The sequence below is a fragment of the Canis lupus genome, chromosome 38, assembly GCF_011100685.1.
Source record: "Canis lupus familiaris isolate Mischka breed German Shepherd chromosome 38, alternate assembly UU_Cfam_GSD_1.0, whole genome shotgun sequence".
Lineage (NCBI taxonomy): Eukaryota > Metazoa > Chordata > Mammalia > Carnivora > Canidae > Canis > Canis lupus.
Window position 1 is genome coordinate 24,140,772 of NC_049259.1, and position 16,616 is coordinate 24,157,387.

At 43.0% G+C, this 16,616-nt stretch overlaps 1 protein-coding gene and 1 non-coding gene across 2 annotated transcripts; both read right to left on the reverse strand.

Moving 5' to 3' along the window:
* Nucleotides 1-3,931: 3,931 nt before the first annotated feature.
* LOC119868097 lies at nucleotides 3,932-4,035 on the reverse strand. The gene has a single exon (XR_005385866.1). It is a non-coding gene; the product is annotated as a U6 spliceosomal RNA (small nuclear RNA).
* An 8,082-nt stretch (nucleotides 4,036-12,117) lies between these two features.
* On the reverse strand, nucleotides 12,118-15,671 carry CD1B (CD1b molecule). The gene is given in 6 exon segments (NM_001130830.1): nucleotides 12,118-12,139; nucleotides 13,345-13,438; nucleotides 13,773-14,051; nucleotides 14,273-14,551; nucleotides 15,139-15,414; nucleotides 15,608-15,671. Coding segments are annotated over 6 exon segments (1,014 nt in total).
* Between the last annotated feature and the right edge of the window lie 945 nt (nucleotides 15,672-16,616).

Genomic DNA, 16,616 nt, shown 5'->3' on the forward strand with positions numbered 1-16,616 from the left:
GCAATTTCTAGAGGCACACACTTGTGTAGGTCATCTTATCAGTTAATAAATATGCTTTAGGAGCTCTGAACTCTGAACTTCTTAGACTTTTCTTAGGAATTTACTAGGGCTTTTTAAAAATGTTTTATTTCAGAACAATTTCAGATTTAATGAAAAAGTACAAAGATGGTATGGGGCATTCCTATGTATCTTTTATCTGGTTTCCCCTAAAATTAACATCTTGCGTAACTGTGATTAATTTGCTGAAACTAAGAAATTAATATTAATGCAATTATCATGAACTAAAGGACAGATTTACTCAGATTTCACCAGATTTTCCAGGAATTTCTATTTTCTGTTCAAAGTTTCAATCCTGGAAACCACGTTGCATTCCGTGTCATGTCTCCTTAGTTTTCTTGGTCTTGTCTTGTTCCATGACCTTGATTTTGAAGAGTACCGGTCAAATCTTCTAGAATTTCCCTCACTTTAGGGATGTCTGATGTTTTTCTCAACAACCCCAAGCTGGGGTTGTTGGTTTGAAGGAAAAATGCTATGGAGGCGGCATGCCCTTCTCTTCACACCGTCTTAGGGGTATGTGCTATCAACATGACTTGTGACTGGTGGCATGCACTTTGACCATTTTATGTGGCTAACGTCATCTGTCAGTTTTTTCCACTGTAAAGTTACTCTTTTACTTTGGAAGTTAGTGCATTGGAAGTTAGTCCAGCCCACACATGAGGGCAGATAATTAAGCCCTACCTCCTGGAAAGGAAATATCTATATAGGTAATTTGGAATTCTTCTAGGAGAAAGATGTATCTCTTTTCTCCCATTTAAAATTTTATTCATTATTTATTATGTAGGGCTTGTGCATATTTATTTTATACTTACTAGGATTTTTAAGACCTACTATCACCTCTACTCCAATCCTTGTTAGTGACCATCCTTGTCTCTGTTACCCATTTCCTTAATTTTCCTTGTAAACCAGCCTCCCAAGTCAAGAGCAACTCAAACTCTAAAGTTGTCTCTATCTAATACATATATCTAATACTATATGAAAAGTGTTGCAAGTTCTTTTCACCAAGAGTCACTTAAAAAAAAAAAGAATTGAAACAAGAGTATTATTAGGTCATCTTACTGTATGTGGATATAACATAAACCAATTGCACAATTCTGGAGTTACAGCCTCCTCATATGAAATGGGATCAACTACATTACATTCCTCATGGGGTTATTATAAGGATGAAACAAGGAATGTGGCGGGTGTGGGGGGAGAAGCACACAAAGCATTTAAAAATTATTAGAACCAGGACACCTGCATGGCTTAGTCAGAGTCTCTTGGTTTTGTCTCAAGTCATGATCTCAGGGTCATGAGATTGAGCCCCACATCTGGCTTCTTACTCAGTGGGGGGTCTGCATGAGATTCTCTTTCCCTCTCTCTCTCTCTCTCTCTCTCTCTCTCTGCCTCTCCCTCCCTCTGAAAGAAAGAAGAAAGGAAGAAAGGAAGAAAGAAAGAAAAGAAAGAAAGAAAGAAAGAAAGAAAGAAAGAAAGAAAGAAAGAAAGAAAGAAAGAAAGATCTTTGAAAAAAGATTATTAGGGCTATCACCATCATCATCACCATCACCATCATCATCATCACCATCACCATCATCATCATCACTATCACCATCATCATCGTTGATGATGTTTGCAGCTTGAGAAAACAATGTCTCCCATGAATGTGCTAATGCCATGAATCAATCAGTTTCCATCTGCCTTCCTGATTACTAAATCTTTGTACTTTCAAGGTCATGATTTTATTGACTTCTAAAATAACACTGCCGATGATGAATTACATCATTTAGGGAAAATTATCCTGCTAGGAACAGCTGGTAAAACTAGATTTTGAAAAATATCGTCTATTTAAAGACATCTGAGAACTCTCAAGGCAGTGAGGAATGGAAAGTCCATGATCCAGGAAAGCAAAGAAGTCCTGGGAGATGAAAGTCAGCATTTGGGACCATGTTTTCCCTGACAGGCACCTGCCATTCCCAAGAGTGGCACCCAGGAGGTCAAGAAGCTGAGCAGAGACTTCCACAGAGTCAGGGGCTGAAGGAGACAAACACTGGAATTTAGGTCTAATTGGGAGAGAAGCCCTGGTAAACAGCACAGACTCTAGGTTGAGACCCTAAAAGCCTACATTCTAAAGCCTTCTATTCAAGGGGTGCAAGTGAATCAGAAATAGAAAAAATAGAGCAGACCTTGTAGGGACTGAAATCCATACTTGAATGATTGCAATTCCTGGTTCGAATAGGGTCAACTGACCCTGCTACCCCCAACACTAACTGCCACATTGAGTGCAGAAAAGGGCAAATAAATCAAAATAAATGCTTATTGTGTTGGATAAATTTAACTTTGAATTTATTTAAAATGTTAACTTTACTCTGTGAAATATATTGAAATATACAGCAACTGTAGCACATAAATCAGGAGAGGGACAGATGTGGTAAAAGTGTTCTGGGATCATTGCGCTAGCATGAACTGGCAAAATGCCAACTTATAATACATTTGATAAGCTTCAGATGGAAATCAATGTTTCTGGAATAACCAATAAAAGCATTATAAAAGACCGTGATACCAACCAGCCTAACTGAGGAAAGGATCTAAGTTTAAAATACTTACTCCAAAAAGTGGACAGGGAGGCAGGGAGGAGGAAGAATATAAAAGAGACCAGAGAGGAGGCAAACAAGAGCAAGATGGCAAAGGTTAGATTTAAACCCAAAATCTCAGTAATAATCCTGAAAATAAGTAGACTAACTAGAAGACAAAGATTGTCAAACTGAATAGAACATGAAGATATCATATCCTGCTCATAAGAGAAATACCAGGAAGGTAAGTAAACAGAAGATTTGAGACTAAAACAATGGGAAAGATACAGTCTGACAACACGAGTCACAAGGAAGCTCGTAGAAGGCTGACATTTAAGTGGTGACAAAGTGGCCACACAGGCAAGGGAGCGGGGCCTGTAAAGGAGGAAATTCATCACGGAGAAGATGTAACATTTCTAAACTCCTTCACATCTAAGCCTACGTTCTCAAAATTATAAAGCAAAACCTGATAGAAAATATTTTCAAATGTATAATAATGGTAGATATATATTTTTTAAAGATTTTTATTTATTCATGAGAGACACAGAAAGAGAGAGAGAGGCAGAGGCACAGGCAGAAGGAGAAGCAGGTCCCATGCAGGGAGCCCGGTGTGGGACTCGATCCCGGGACTCTAGGATTATGACCTGAACCGAAGGCAGATCCTCAATCACTGAGGCCCCCAGGTGCTCTGAGAATTATTTAAGTATACCTTTCTGAGTGACAGAAAAAGCAAATCGGCAAGTATATTTAATATTTGTACAGCACACTTAATGAGTAAGACTCAGCTGATACACTTAGAATTCAAGAATTTACCAATATAAAAATATATATTCTTTTCAAGTGCACATGAAACATTTATTCAGATGAATGGATGAAGAAAATGTGGTGTATATACATACAATAGAATATTACTCAGCCTTAAATTGAACACCAATAAAAAATAAATTTATTAAAAAAAAAGACAATTACTCAACCTTAAAAGAAAGAATCTCGTCATTTGTGACAAGGATGAGCCTAGAAGACATTATGCAGGATGGAATAAGCTAGTCACAGAAGGACAAAAACTGAGTGACTCCACTTACATGAAGCGCTGAAAGTCATCAAAACCCACAGGAGAAGAGAATGGAATGGTGGTTGCCAGGGATTGGGGGGGAGGGGGAAATAGGGAATTTTTTTTTAATGCATGTAAAGTTTCTATCATACAGGATGAATACATTTTCCAGATCTGCTGTACCTCGTGCCTACAATTAACAATATGGTACTGTGCACTTTAAAGTATGCTAAAGAAGGTAGATTTCATGTTAAGCGTTGTTGTTTTATTTTTTTTTAATATGGAATGCTTCACTAATTTGCATGTCACCCGTGGGCAGGAACCATGCTAATCTCCTCTGTATTGTTCCAATTTTAGTATAGTACTGCCAAAGCCATCACAAATGTTTCTTTTAATAGAAGCATAGATGACACACAGTGTTACATTCATTCTAAGTGCACATCAGTTATTCAACAACCGTATACATTTTCTCATAGGAAGTGTTCTTAACACACACACACACATGAACCCACAATTAGAAGGAAACTTTTGTAGGTGACGGCTATGTACATATGGCTGTACTAATGTACCGTGGATGTGTGCATGTGTCCAAGCTCATCAAAACGTATATAATAAATGTGTGCAATTTTTTGTGTATCAATTATACCTCAATGAAGCTAAAAAAATGATAATATATTTGTTCATGAAGCTATGTGAATAAATTTTAAAAGTTTAAAACAGTACAAAATGTTTTTTGACAACTGGAAGTAAGGTAAAAAAAAAAAAATCAATGATGAAAGTAGAACCAGACATTAGTCCATGTCTGGAAACTCAGAAATACAAATTCTAAATAACTAATGATGATGAGAAAATATATCGAACTGACAAATTCGATGCAGCTTATCAAACTTTCTGATATGCAGTGACATCCATGCTTAAAGGGAATTTTTATTTTTTCTTTATTATTTTTAAATTAATTTATATTTACTTCTTTGAGAGAGACAGAGAAAAAGAGAGAGAGTCGGGCAAGGTGGAGGGAGAGAGAGAATCTTACACAGGTTCATGCCCAGGTGGAGCCCGACGCAGGGCTTGAGTCCCTGACCCTGTGATCATGACTTGAGCCAAAATCAAGAGTTGGAAACTCAACCAATTGAGCCACCCAAGTGCCCCGAAAAGGGAATTTTAAGACTCGGAAGCACATATAAGAGAATAATGACTGAATATAAATTACTTAAGCACCTACATTAAGAAATTAGAAGTATAATGTAATATTATGGTTTATAATAAGAAATACATATTTGGTCTTTATTCCCATTTCTGGCACAGAGCTCCTAAAACCCTTGAATTCCCTAAGTGGTAAGAGTACTTGTTATGCTAATGAAGTGACTTTTGGATTGCACCTAACCCCTGGACCCAACCCTATGATTGGAGGGCTGGAACTTCCAGTCCCTCTGCCCCAGGCCCTTGGGGAGGAGAGAGAGGCTAGAGGTTGGATCAACTGCCAATGGCCAATGATTCAATCAACCATATTTATGTAATGAAGCCTCCATAAAGACCCAGAAGGACTGGTTTAGAGTGCTTCCAGGTTAGGGAACACATGCAGACTCAGTGGAATGGCACGCTTGGAAAAGACATGAAAAGAAGCTCCAGAGTCTTTCCCACACCTCATCCCATGCATCTCTTCCATCTGGCTATTCTTCCATCTGAGTTATATTCTTTTAAAGAAACTGGTGATCTGGTACATAAGATGTTTATCTGAGTTCTTGGAGCAAATGGGAAAAAGGACAGTCTCTTCAATAAATGGTGCTGGGAAAATTGGACAGCCACATGCAGAAGAATGAAACTGGACGATTCTCTTACACCAGACACAAAGATAAACTCAAATGGATGAAAGACCTAAGTGTGAGACAAGAATCCATCAAAATCCTAGGGGAGAACACAGGCAACACCCTTTTTGAACTTGGGCACAGCAACTTCTTGCAAGATACATCCATGAAGGCAAGAGAAACAAAAGCAAAAATGAATTATTGGGAGTTAATCAAGATAAAGAGCTTCTGCACAGCAAAAGAAACAGTCCTCAAAACTACAAGACAATCTACAGAATGGGAGAAGATATTTGCAAATGACCTATCAGGTAAACGGCTAGTATCCAAGATCTATAAAGAACTTATGAAATTCACTACACAATAAACAAATAATCCAATCATGAAATGTCAAAGACATGAACAGACATTTCTCCAGAGAAGACCTACACAAGACCAACAAGCACATGAGAAAGTGTTCCACATCACTGACCATCAGGGAAATACAAATCAAAACCACCATGAGATCCCACCTCACACCAGTGAGAATGGGGAAAATTAACAAGACAGGGGACAACACATGTTGGGGAGGATGTGGACAAACACTCTTGCCCTGTTGGTGGGAATGTGAACTGGTGCAGCCACTCTGGAAAACTGTGTGGAGGTTCCTCAAAGAGTTAAAAATAGATCTGCCCTATGACCCAGCAATTGCACTGCTGGGGATTTACCCCAAAGATACAGATGCAGTGAAACGCCGGGACACCTGCACCCCGATGTTTATAGCAGCAATGTCCACAATAGCCACACTGTGGAAGGAGCCTCGGTGCCCATCGAAAGATGATGGATAAAGAAGATGTGGTCTATGGATACAATGAAATATTACTCACCCTTAGAAAGGATGGATACCTACCATTTGCTTCAAGGTGGATGGAACTGGAGGGTATTATGCTGAGTGAAGTAAGTCAATTAGAGATGGACAATAATCACAAGATTTCACTCATACGTGGAATATATGAAATAGTGAAAGGGACCAAAAGGAAAGGAGGGGAACTGAGTGGGAAAAATCAGAGAGGGAGACAAACTATGAGAGACTTCTAACTCTAGGAAACAAACAAAGGGTTGCAGAAGGGGAGGTGGGCAGGTGGATGGGGTGACTGGGTGACGGGCACTCAGGAGGGCACTTGCTGGTATGAGCACTGGGTGTTATGTTATATGTTGGCAAATCGAACTTCAATTAAAAATATAAAAAATAAAAATTTTAAAATTAAAAGAAATTTTTAAAAAAGGAGCAAATGGATCAAACCCAAGGAGGAGGTCATAGGAACTTCCCATCTATATAGTTGGCTGCTTAGAAGCACAGGTGATCACCTAAATTTGCAATTGGTACCTCAAGTGTGATGTGCAGTCTCGGAAGGACTGAAAGTCTGACAGGTGGGATCTGATGCTATGTCCAGGTAGACAAAATTGTGTTGAATTGTAGAATTCCCCACGGGTGTCAGAGACTTTCTTATTCGGTTTGTGTGTGGGAAACCCCCTCCCCCTACACATTGGAATTTGGTGATCAAAATACTTATTAACAACAAATTAAATGCAAAGAAAATACCTCATTTTATGGCACTTCATGTTATTGCACTTTGCAGATACTGTATATTTTACAAATTGAAGGGGTTTTGGCATTTCCACATTGAACAAGTCTGTTGGTGTCATTTTTTCAGCAGCATTTACTCACATGGTGTCTCTATGTCACATTTTGGTAATTCATGCAATATTTCAAACGTTTTAGTTATTATATTTAAATTGTTGCACTTGCATGATGAAACTCTAATAGATGTGGAGTTGCTTCTTATGAATGGGCAAAGAAAATGCTTTTTTGAGATGTTCTTCACCCCTAGTGAGGATTCTGTGAAGATTGTTGAAATGACAACAAAAGATTTAGAATATTTCATAAACTTGGTTGATAAAACAGTGGCAGGATTTGAAAGGATTGACTCCAATTTTGAAAGAAGTGCTACTTCAGGTAAAATATTATCAAACAGTAGAATATACTACCAAGAAACCATTCATGGGGGGATCTCTGGGTGGCTCAGCGGTTTGGCACCTGCCTTCAGCCCAGGGCGTGATCCTGGAGTCCTGGGATCGAGTCCCACATCGGGCTCCTTGCATGGAGCCTGCTTCTCCTTCTGCCCCGCCCCTCCCCGTGTGTGTGTGTGTGTGTGTGTGTGTGTGTGTGTCATGAATAAATGAGTAAAATTTTTTTAAAAAAAAAGAAAAGAACCCATTCGTGGAAGGAAGAGTCAATTGGAGCAGCAAACCTCATTGTGGTCTTATTTTAAGAAATTGCCGCAGGCACCTCAGCCTTCCGGAACCACCATCCTCATCAGTCATCAGCCTCCAACATGAAGGCAGACCTTCCACCAGCAAAAAGATTACTACTTGCTAAAAGTTAAGATGATGCTTAGCATTTTTTAGCCATAAAATATTTTCGATTAAGCTATGTACATTTTTTAGACATAATGCTACTGCAATTAATAGACTACAGCATACTGTAAATGTAACTTTTATATGCATTGGGAAACCAAAACATTAATTTGACTCGCTTTATTATATTTGCTTTATTGCGGTGGTCTGAAAGTAAGCCCACAATATCTCTGGCATATGACAGTGGAAGGCAGGAAATGATAAAATTATATGCTCATAGAACCAGCAAAGCCAAAAGTTAGTTTTTGAAAAGTTTATACAATTGATGAACCCTGTAAATATAAGAAACAGAAAGAACAAACAAAAGAGGGAACAAATTTACAAGATATTGTAGAAAGATGATAACAATGATATGAATATTATGAACAAGGTGGTAAGAAACTGGATTGGATAAATCCTGGAAAAACACAACTCATCAAAGCCGACACAAAAAGAAAGAGACAATTTGAATAAACCTACATGTACTTTTAAAAATTAGCAGTGAAACTTAAAATCTCTCCCATACCAAAAAACAAACAAAAAACCCCCAAAATATTAGACTTCAATGATAAATTTTACCAAATACTTAAGGAAAAAGAAAATAACACAAAACTCCCTGAGAATAGGTACAGAGAAAAGATTTCTCAACTCATTTTATGAGGCAAAAAATCCTGACAAGGAAATTATAAAAATTAAATGAACAAAATATTATAAGCAAAATACTTGCAAACTGAATCCACATACATACATTATGACAAGATGATTTATAGGAACATAATTTTATTTTACCATTTGAGAATCAATAAGTGTGATTCATAACATTCAGGCGAAAAAGGATATAAAACATCTTGTCATGTCAAGAAATGCAGAATAAGCACCTAATAAACTTCAACAACTATCCATAATAATAATGACTAGAAAAAGTTTTTATTAAATTTGAAAAAATGTCCTTAATCTGATTTTTAAAAAAAAAAAAAGTAAATTGGAGCACACAGCAATTATCATAACTAATGTTAACTCCTGGATAATTCTTATCTAATAAAAGTAAAAAGATGAAGGGACACCTGGGTGGCACAGCTGGTTAACTTTTGACTGTTGGTTTAGGCTCAGGTCATGATCTCAGGGTCGTGGGATTGAGCCTCACTCATGACTCCGTGCTCAGTGAGGATTCTCTCTCCCTTTGCCTCTTCTCCTCCTCCCTACCCTCTCTCTCTCTTGCTCTCTCTCAAATAAATAAATATTTTTTTAAAAGACGAGAATGTCAGCTCTCAATAATTCTATGCATCATTTTTCCTGGAGGTCACAATCAGTGTAATTGGGAGAGGAAATACAACAAAAGATGGAAGGATTAAAAAACAATTAAAATTTTCAAAAAAAAACAATTAAAATGTTCATATTTAGAGATGTCAGAAGATTATGTATAGAAAATCCAAAAGGATCTACAGATAAAATATTAAACTGAATAAGTTAACTAAACTTGGCTACTGGAAGCAAGGTGAAACTACTTTAAACATATTTTTCAAAATAAATAAATAAATAAATAAATAAATAAAATAAACATATTTTTCTATGTTAGCAGAACTCACACACACACACGTACACACATTCTCACACAAAAGGAGTTGGAAAGTCCTTGTGTTTGACACTAAGGATCTAATTCTGAAGGCCATTCACCCAGAAGTCATAGTTAAATCATAGAAGCATTAATTAAGGTTTTCCAGATAAGGACAATCAGAGGAAAGTCATAAACCCAAGAAACCACGTCGGAGGGATGACTTGGGGAAAGGAGGAGACAAGGAGGGTAAATAAAAAGTATAAGAAGAAAATAAAGGAGCCGATGCAAGACATCAGAGATCATGGGGTATTAGAATTTTCAAGCAACTAAAGTTCTAGCCCAGCCAGTTCAAAGGGAGAAATGAAATATATTAGATCCTTAAATAACTGTTTTTATTTGTTCTACTTTATTTGTGAACTTCATTCCTGGGTCAGCTTTACTTCTGGAACAAAACTCCACAGCGATTTCGAGCTTTGAAGACATTGTACCACCCCGACCAAGAGAGAGCCCCTTCTTCCTCAACCACCAAATAGAAAGTCAAGCTTCAGGTGGTTTGGACCAAATTAGGTCACGTGTGCACCATGAACCGATTATTCTAACTAAGCAGGGGGATGGAATTCTGTTCATTATCGTACACCTTGATTCTCATCTGGAGTCAGTTTTGCCCCATAGGAGACATTTGGCAAGGTCTGAAGATGCATTTGGTTGTTAAAACTGGGGAGGTGTCACTGGTATCTAATGGGTAGAGGACGGAGATGCTGAACATCTTAATGTACAGGACAATTCTCCATAACAGAGAAAGATCTGGCCCAAAAGGTCAATAGAGTGAATGTTGAGAACTATTTAGAGACGGTTTCCTCAAACTTAATTGTACATCAGAATAATCAGAAAGGCTTGTTAAAAATACAGATTTCTGGTTCTCATTCCTGGATTTCCTGACTCCATAGGTCTAGGGTAGGCTGCTTTGCTCACAAGCTCAAAGGTACCATTCCAGCTGCTGATTCATAGTCCACACTCCAAAAAACACACTCATCAGAGCCCCGGGTGATAGCTGAGGCCGCCTCTGCTCTAAGGGAAGGTGGAGTTTAACGCATCCTGGAAAATTCACCAGCTCTGATAACAGAGAGGGGAGGAAGCTGTACATTTATTTCAGCCATCTCCTAACCTTCCTCAATCCTGAAATTCATATTCTCCTCAAATTTCCAGTTGGGAGAATTGTTTTCAGTACCTTTGGCTTCTCCAACGTCTCTGCTCATTCTAGTCTCCCTTCCCAAAGTCCTATAACAAATACCCTCAAATTCTCCCTTTCCTCCTCCTGCTATTTTAATCAAACTGAGTTTGGTTTTTTTCTTAAATGAGGTTTCTAAAAAAACTATGGAATAAGCAAAAGAATCAGCAAACGTAAATCAAAATACAACTGAATTGCTATAGCACAGATATTTTTTGAAAGCTCTCTTGAGTCTTTCGAGTGAATATTTAACAGCCCACCTGCATCATCATCATCCCTCCTCCATCCTGCCTCTCTTTCCCACTGGAAATGTGAGGAGCAGGATCCCATCCAGATGAAACTCTGCAGATGGGCTAAATCACAGCACGGACACAAGCGATTTCCCATAGAAGGCTTCAGGGCAGAAAAGAGTGGAGCATGGTATTTTTTTGCTAAGTGAGAAATACCTTAGAAAGAAGAAAATCCAGAATCTCAAGGAAGGGGTTGGGGATAGGGAAGGCTATAAGTTTGGAAAAGACCATTAATGAGGTAATTCTATCAACTCAGACTATTTCACTGAGCAAATGCTTGTGCACGGAAGAGCTCATGCATGCTAGAGATTGACCTGAAGCAGGCCTTGCTCTCAAGGAGTTTGCAAGGAAAACGAGCAGAAACCCGGAAATAGCTCAATGCCAGGGGTACAGAGTGAAGTGACACCAGACAAGGGAGAGTCACTTCCACTGTAGCACTAAGGAAGGCTTCCTGGAAGAAGAAGCGTCTCAGCTGCGCCTCGACGGTCAACCAGGTAGAGTCGGAGACATTATGGTAAACTTGCTCAGCATCTCTGCGAACGCAACCTTCCCAGCATAATGATACTTTGCCTACTTGACAAATGACATTTCAGCAGAAGCAGAAAAAAAAAAAAAGGTCTAACATCAGAAGCCAAAAGGACATCACCAGTAAGTGGTATATAATATTTCTTTTTTTTTAAGATTTTATTTATTTATTCATGACAGACACCGAGAGAGAGGCAGAGACACAGGCTGAGGGATAAGCAGTCTCCATGCAGGGAGCCTGATGTGGGACTCGATACTGGGTCTCCAGGATCACGCCCTGGGCCGAAGGGGGATGCTCAACAGCTGAGCCACCCAGGTGTCCCAGTATATCATATTTCATTTATTTTGAGACACATTCTCTCCCACACTCATGTGTAGGAAGTCAAGGAGAATCCTACTCTTGATACCACCTCATAATAAACTCATGGTTTTCTCTTATTTTCCTGTTAGAGCTAGTGATTTGCATTACATCCTATAGGAACTCTGATACTATTGAATAGGAGGATTATTCAGTGAAATAAGATGCTATCGACCCCTCCCCGGCTCCCAGGGCTGACAACTTGAATTTGTGGGCTTCCGAGTGCTTATCCCAAATGGAAGAAGAGTTCATGAGATGGCGAGGGTTCATGAGATACTCTGATAGGACCTGTGAAGAACACAAGCAAAAAATAACTGCAGAGTTGACGCTCGTGCTCCCATGCTCATAGCAATGATATACACAAATCGCCAAAATGTGGAATCAGCCCAGGTGTCCGTCGACGGGTGAATAGTAAACACCCTGTGTCCTGTTCGTGCAATGGAAATCATGACTCGGCCTTGAGAACACAGGAAATTGTGACACGTGGATGAACCATGAGGCCTTGTGCTGAGAGGAATAAGCCAATCACAAAAGGACAACGCATAAACGTATGACTTAAATGAGGTCCCCAGAGGTGTCAAATTCCTAGACAGAGTATAGAATAGTGGGGAGCAGGGGCTGGGGAGGGGTTGTTCAATGTGTACAGAGTTCTAGTTTTCCAAGATGAGATGAGCTCTAGAAATTGGTTGCACGAACATGTGAATGTCCATACTTCTAAGGGTAGGTTTTAGGTCTTATGACGAAGGTTTACCACCATGGAAACAATAGATTTACATAAAGACGATGGGACTGGGGAGTAAGGGAAGAGGGTCTGGTGGAAAGACTGAGGTAATGCGATGCAAATCGATAAAATGGTAGAAGGAGTGGATGTGTAGACCAAAAAAAAAAAAAGATTAAAAATAAAAACTCTTTTTAAATATTTTTATATTTTTAATATTTTTATATTCCCCAAATGAATGAAAATGGGGATATTATATTGGGTAATATAAAAAATATTAAAGAGTTTTTATTTTTAATCTTTTTTTTTTTTTTTTTTGGTCTACACATCCACTCCTTCTACCATTTTATCGATTTACATCGCATTACCTCAGTCTTTCCACCAGACCCTCTTCCCTTACTCCCCAATCCCATCGTCTTTATGTAAATCTATTGTTTCCATGGTGGTAAACCTTCGTCATAAGACCTAAAACCTACCCTTATAAAATATAAAAAATAGTGAAAGGGAATAAAGGGGAAAGGAGAAAAAATGAGTGGGAAATATCAGAAAGGGAGACAGAACATGAGAGACTCCTAACTCTGGGAAATGAACTAGGGGTGGTGGAAGGGGAGGGGGGGCGGGGAGGGGTGACTGGGTGATGGGTACTGAGGGGGGCACTTGATGGGATGAGCACTGGGTGTTATTCTATATGTTGGCAAATTGAACATAAATAAATAAATAAATAAATAAATACTCAAAAAAATAAAAATAAAAATAAAAATAAATAAAAACTCACCAGCGCCTCCAAAGCCAAAACGGAAGACCTATCAGAAAGATCAAGACGGGCAATATTACTGCCAAAGATATCAAGCCGATGGAGATGGAGTTTCCTGGAAATTAGGAAAGGACACAGGAAGTCACTTCAAAACCCGTTCTCTGATTCTTCTCGCCTTCCTTTGCCTGCTCCTGGGGTACACTCCCTCCATCCCTCCCTCTGCCTCCTTCTATCTTTCCATCCCCCTCTCCCTCCACCCCTTTCTTCGTCCCTGCCATCTCACCCTGTCCCCCTCTGTCCCTCCCTCCATCCTTCCCTCCTCTTCCCCTACCCCTTCCGTCGTTAAGCCCCACCCTCCTCTACTCTCCCTCTCATCTGTCCAGCCCTGCTCACGGCCAGCACCCCCTGGATGCTAGTGGACCCACTCCCTGTGCCCAGCCCCTCCTCACCCCAGTGGAGGACCATGTCCTGGCCCCCTAGACTGCTGTGCTTCACCCGGCAGGACAGGCCGGCTGCCTCCTGAGCTGCCACGTCCAGGGTCGCTCGGAGATACCACGTGCCGTCAGCATGGGGCAGGACGTCGCCTCGCCGGGTGCCCTGCTGCTCCTGTTCACCCCGCATCCACGTCACCCACACAGGCTTGGGGTAGAAGCCGGAGACGTGGCACACCAGCTGCAGCCGGCCAGGCCCGGGGCTGGGGCCAGCGGACAGCCAGGCCTCGGGTCGCACTGGGGCAGGAGGCAGCAGGGAGGTGTCAGACGGTGACTCTGCTCTAGAGCCCAGGGATTGGGAAGCTCACAAGTTGGGACAGGGACCCCTTCTCCTCCTTTGGAAGCCAAATCGATTAAGCCCCTCTCTTCCCAGGCACCTGCTACTCTTGAATTTAAAACAAGTGGTGGGAACTGGAATGGAAAAGCCTCTGGGGGTGGAGGCCGGGGACAGGACTAACCTGGCCTCCTCAGCTCTGCCTTCCCAGCGTCGAGGAGGCCCAGGAGAAACCGAGGGCAGGTTTCAAAGAGGAGCTTCTCCGCGATATCCCGGATGCCTTCATACTGAAGGATGAGCTCACAGATGCGCTGCGCCCTGCTGCCGCCCTCCGGGGCGGGCACACAGGAGTGATTCTTGAGGCTCAGGAAGTCCAGGCCCCCTAAGGCTCCCCGCAAGAAGCTCTCCGTGCCCCTGTCGGGGTGCAGCTGACAGCCTGCTACACCCTGGATCTCAAAGGGGTCTGGATGGAAGGAAAATAGAGAAAAAATTATGAAGAAGCAAATGAGAAAGAGATGGGGGAAGAACCTGGGATTTGGGATTCGGGAGATGCGAAAGGTCTAAGGTGTCAAATAAGGGGCCAAAACCTCATTACAGCAAGCAGGGATTTTTCAGAAGGCTGAGACCCAGGGGAGGCATGCACGTCAGTAATGGTAGAGACGCAGTTGTGCTAATGCATGTGGGAGGAAGGGAGGGGGGCAGAGTGCGAGGGCTGGGGTGAGCCGTCCAGGGGGCCCAGGAGGGGGACCGCGCGGGAGGTCCCAGGAGGGGCAGTGGAGGAGGAGGTCACCCGGGCTTCGGGGCAGGGGAGTGGGGCTCCTTGCTGGGGTTTGAGGGAGCAAGTCGTGTCCAAGCCAAGCAGGAGATGTTAGAGACGGCAGCAGGAAGAACCCGGAAGGCTGTGTGGGGTGTGGAGTCAGAGCGAGCACCTGCTTCCGAGATGGAGCGCGGGAGGGCAGGTGGGCGGGAGCTCCCAGGGAGCAGCCGCCTAGAGCAGGGGGAGAGAAGGCCCTGGGAGCCCCCTCCTCGACCCCAGAGGCCTGGACTCACATTGCATCTGGAACTCCGGGGCGTGGTCCTGCACTTCCAGGATGAACCCGGTCAGGTAGACCTGGATGATCTCCTCCAGCTCGACCATCTCCTCGTCACTGAAGTTGCCCTTGGACCAGGGCTTCAGGAAAACCGCCCTGCCAGCGTCGGCGTCCCAGCCGTGGATCTGCACGTCGCCCAGCCACCCCGAGCCCTGGTTCTGTGCCCAGCTGCTGTTGGCAAAGGACGAGATCTGGATGACACGGTACGAGGTGGGCCCCTGAAGGTCTGCAGGCGCTGGAAGGGCGACAGAGGGGCAGGGGAGGGACAGTCGGGGCCCATGACACACGGAGAATTGGAACCTCTGGGTCCCGCAGAGAGCCCGAGACAGGAGTCTCCAGGGCCTTGGCCCCTGCCCCCCTCCGAGAGCAGCCCGACCCTCCCTGGCTACATCCAGACACCGCCCGGGCAGGTGCAGCCGGGTGCCCACCTGCCTCGCCGCCTCCCCCCGGGTACAGAGCCGTGGGCCACAGCAGCAGCAGCAGGAGCCGCATCTCCCCGGACAGTGGGCTGCCACCCTCGGCCGCTGGGCCCACCACTTCTTCGCCCCCGGCACACAAGAGCTGCACCTCCCACAGCCCGAGCCTCCCACTCACTCTCAGTTCCCCCCAGCCTGACTCTAGCGTTGATTTTCTTATCTCCCCGGCCTCCAGCTGCTTCCTGTCTTCGGTTCCCTTCGTACTTAGCGCCTGGGAAGACGCCCAGTGTGGTTGGAAGGTCACTTCGCCTGCCGGGTCTGCACCCCTACAACCTCCAACAAGAGGGGGACGTCAGACAACTGCTGGGCTAGCTCCACTCTACAGGGATGCTTTGGGTCCATCCACGCGGCTCAGCCTTCTCCCCGCCTCCTTGCTCGGGCCCTGTGTCCTCACCTCCCGCAGCGTCCACACTGGCCCCCGTGGCTCATCTCACGCCTTTGACTCGTCCCTCTAACCCACATTCTCATTTCTGGGCAGGGCGGTTGGGTTGGGGGAGGTGGTGTATGCTGACCGTCACTCACACCAAGGCCAGCGAACACCACCCCACCCGACTGCGGTGCTACAGATGCAGAGCCCAATGCAACAAATACCGCTGTGCGTGATGCAAGCGATCAATCTCATGCCATAGCCAGTTTTGAGGGTAAAAATGACATCTTCTACCAGCGAATGGTCTCCTTTCAGTCGCTCTCAAGCTTTGGAGCACGGGGTAACTAACCTTGAGGTCCGGAGAACTTGGGGAGTCAGTCAAGCATAGCTCTCTGTAGAAGGTTCACAAGCAATAGGGCCTCCTCCTCCTCCTCCTCTGGCAACATCCCTAAGGTCAACATTTTGGCCTTTGTGACACCAAACAAAAGATTACTAGGTGAGCAGGGTGCTTGTCGCTTTTCACCAAATGCTCAGAGGTGCTAGTCCTAAGATGCCATCCCCCGTCTTCTCTGGGATGCCCCTGGCAGGCTGCAA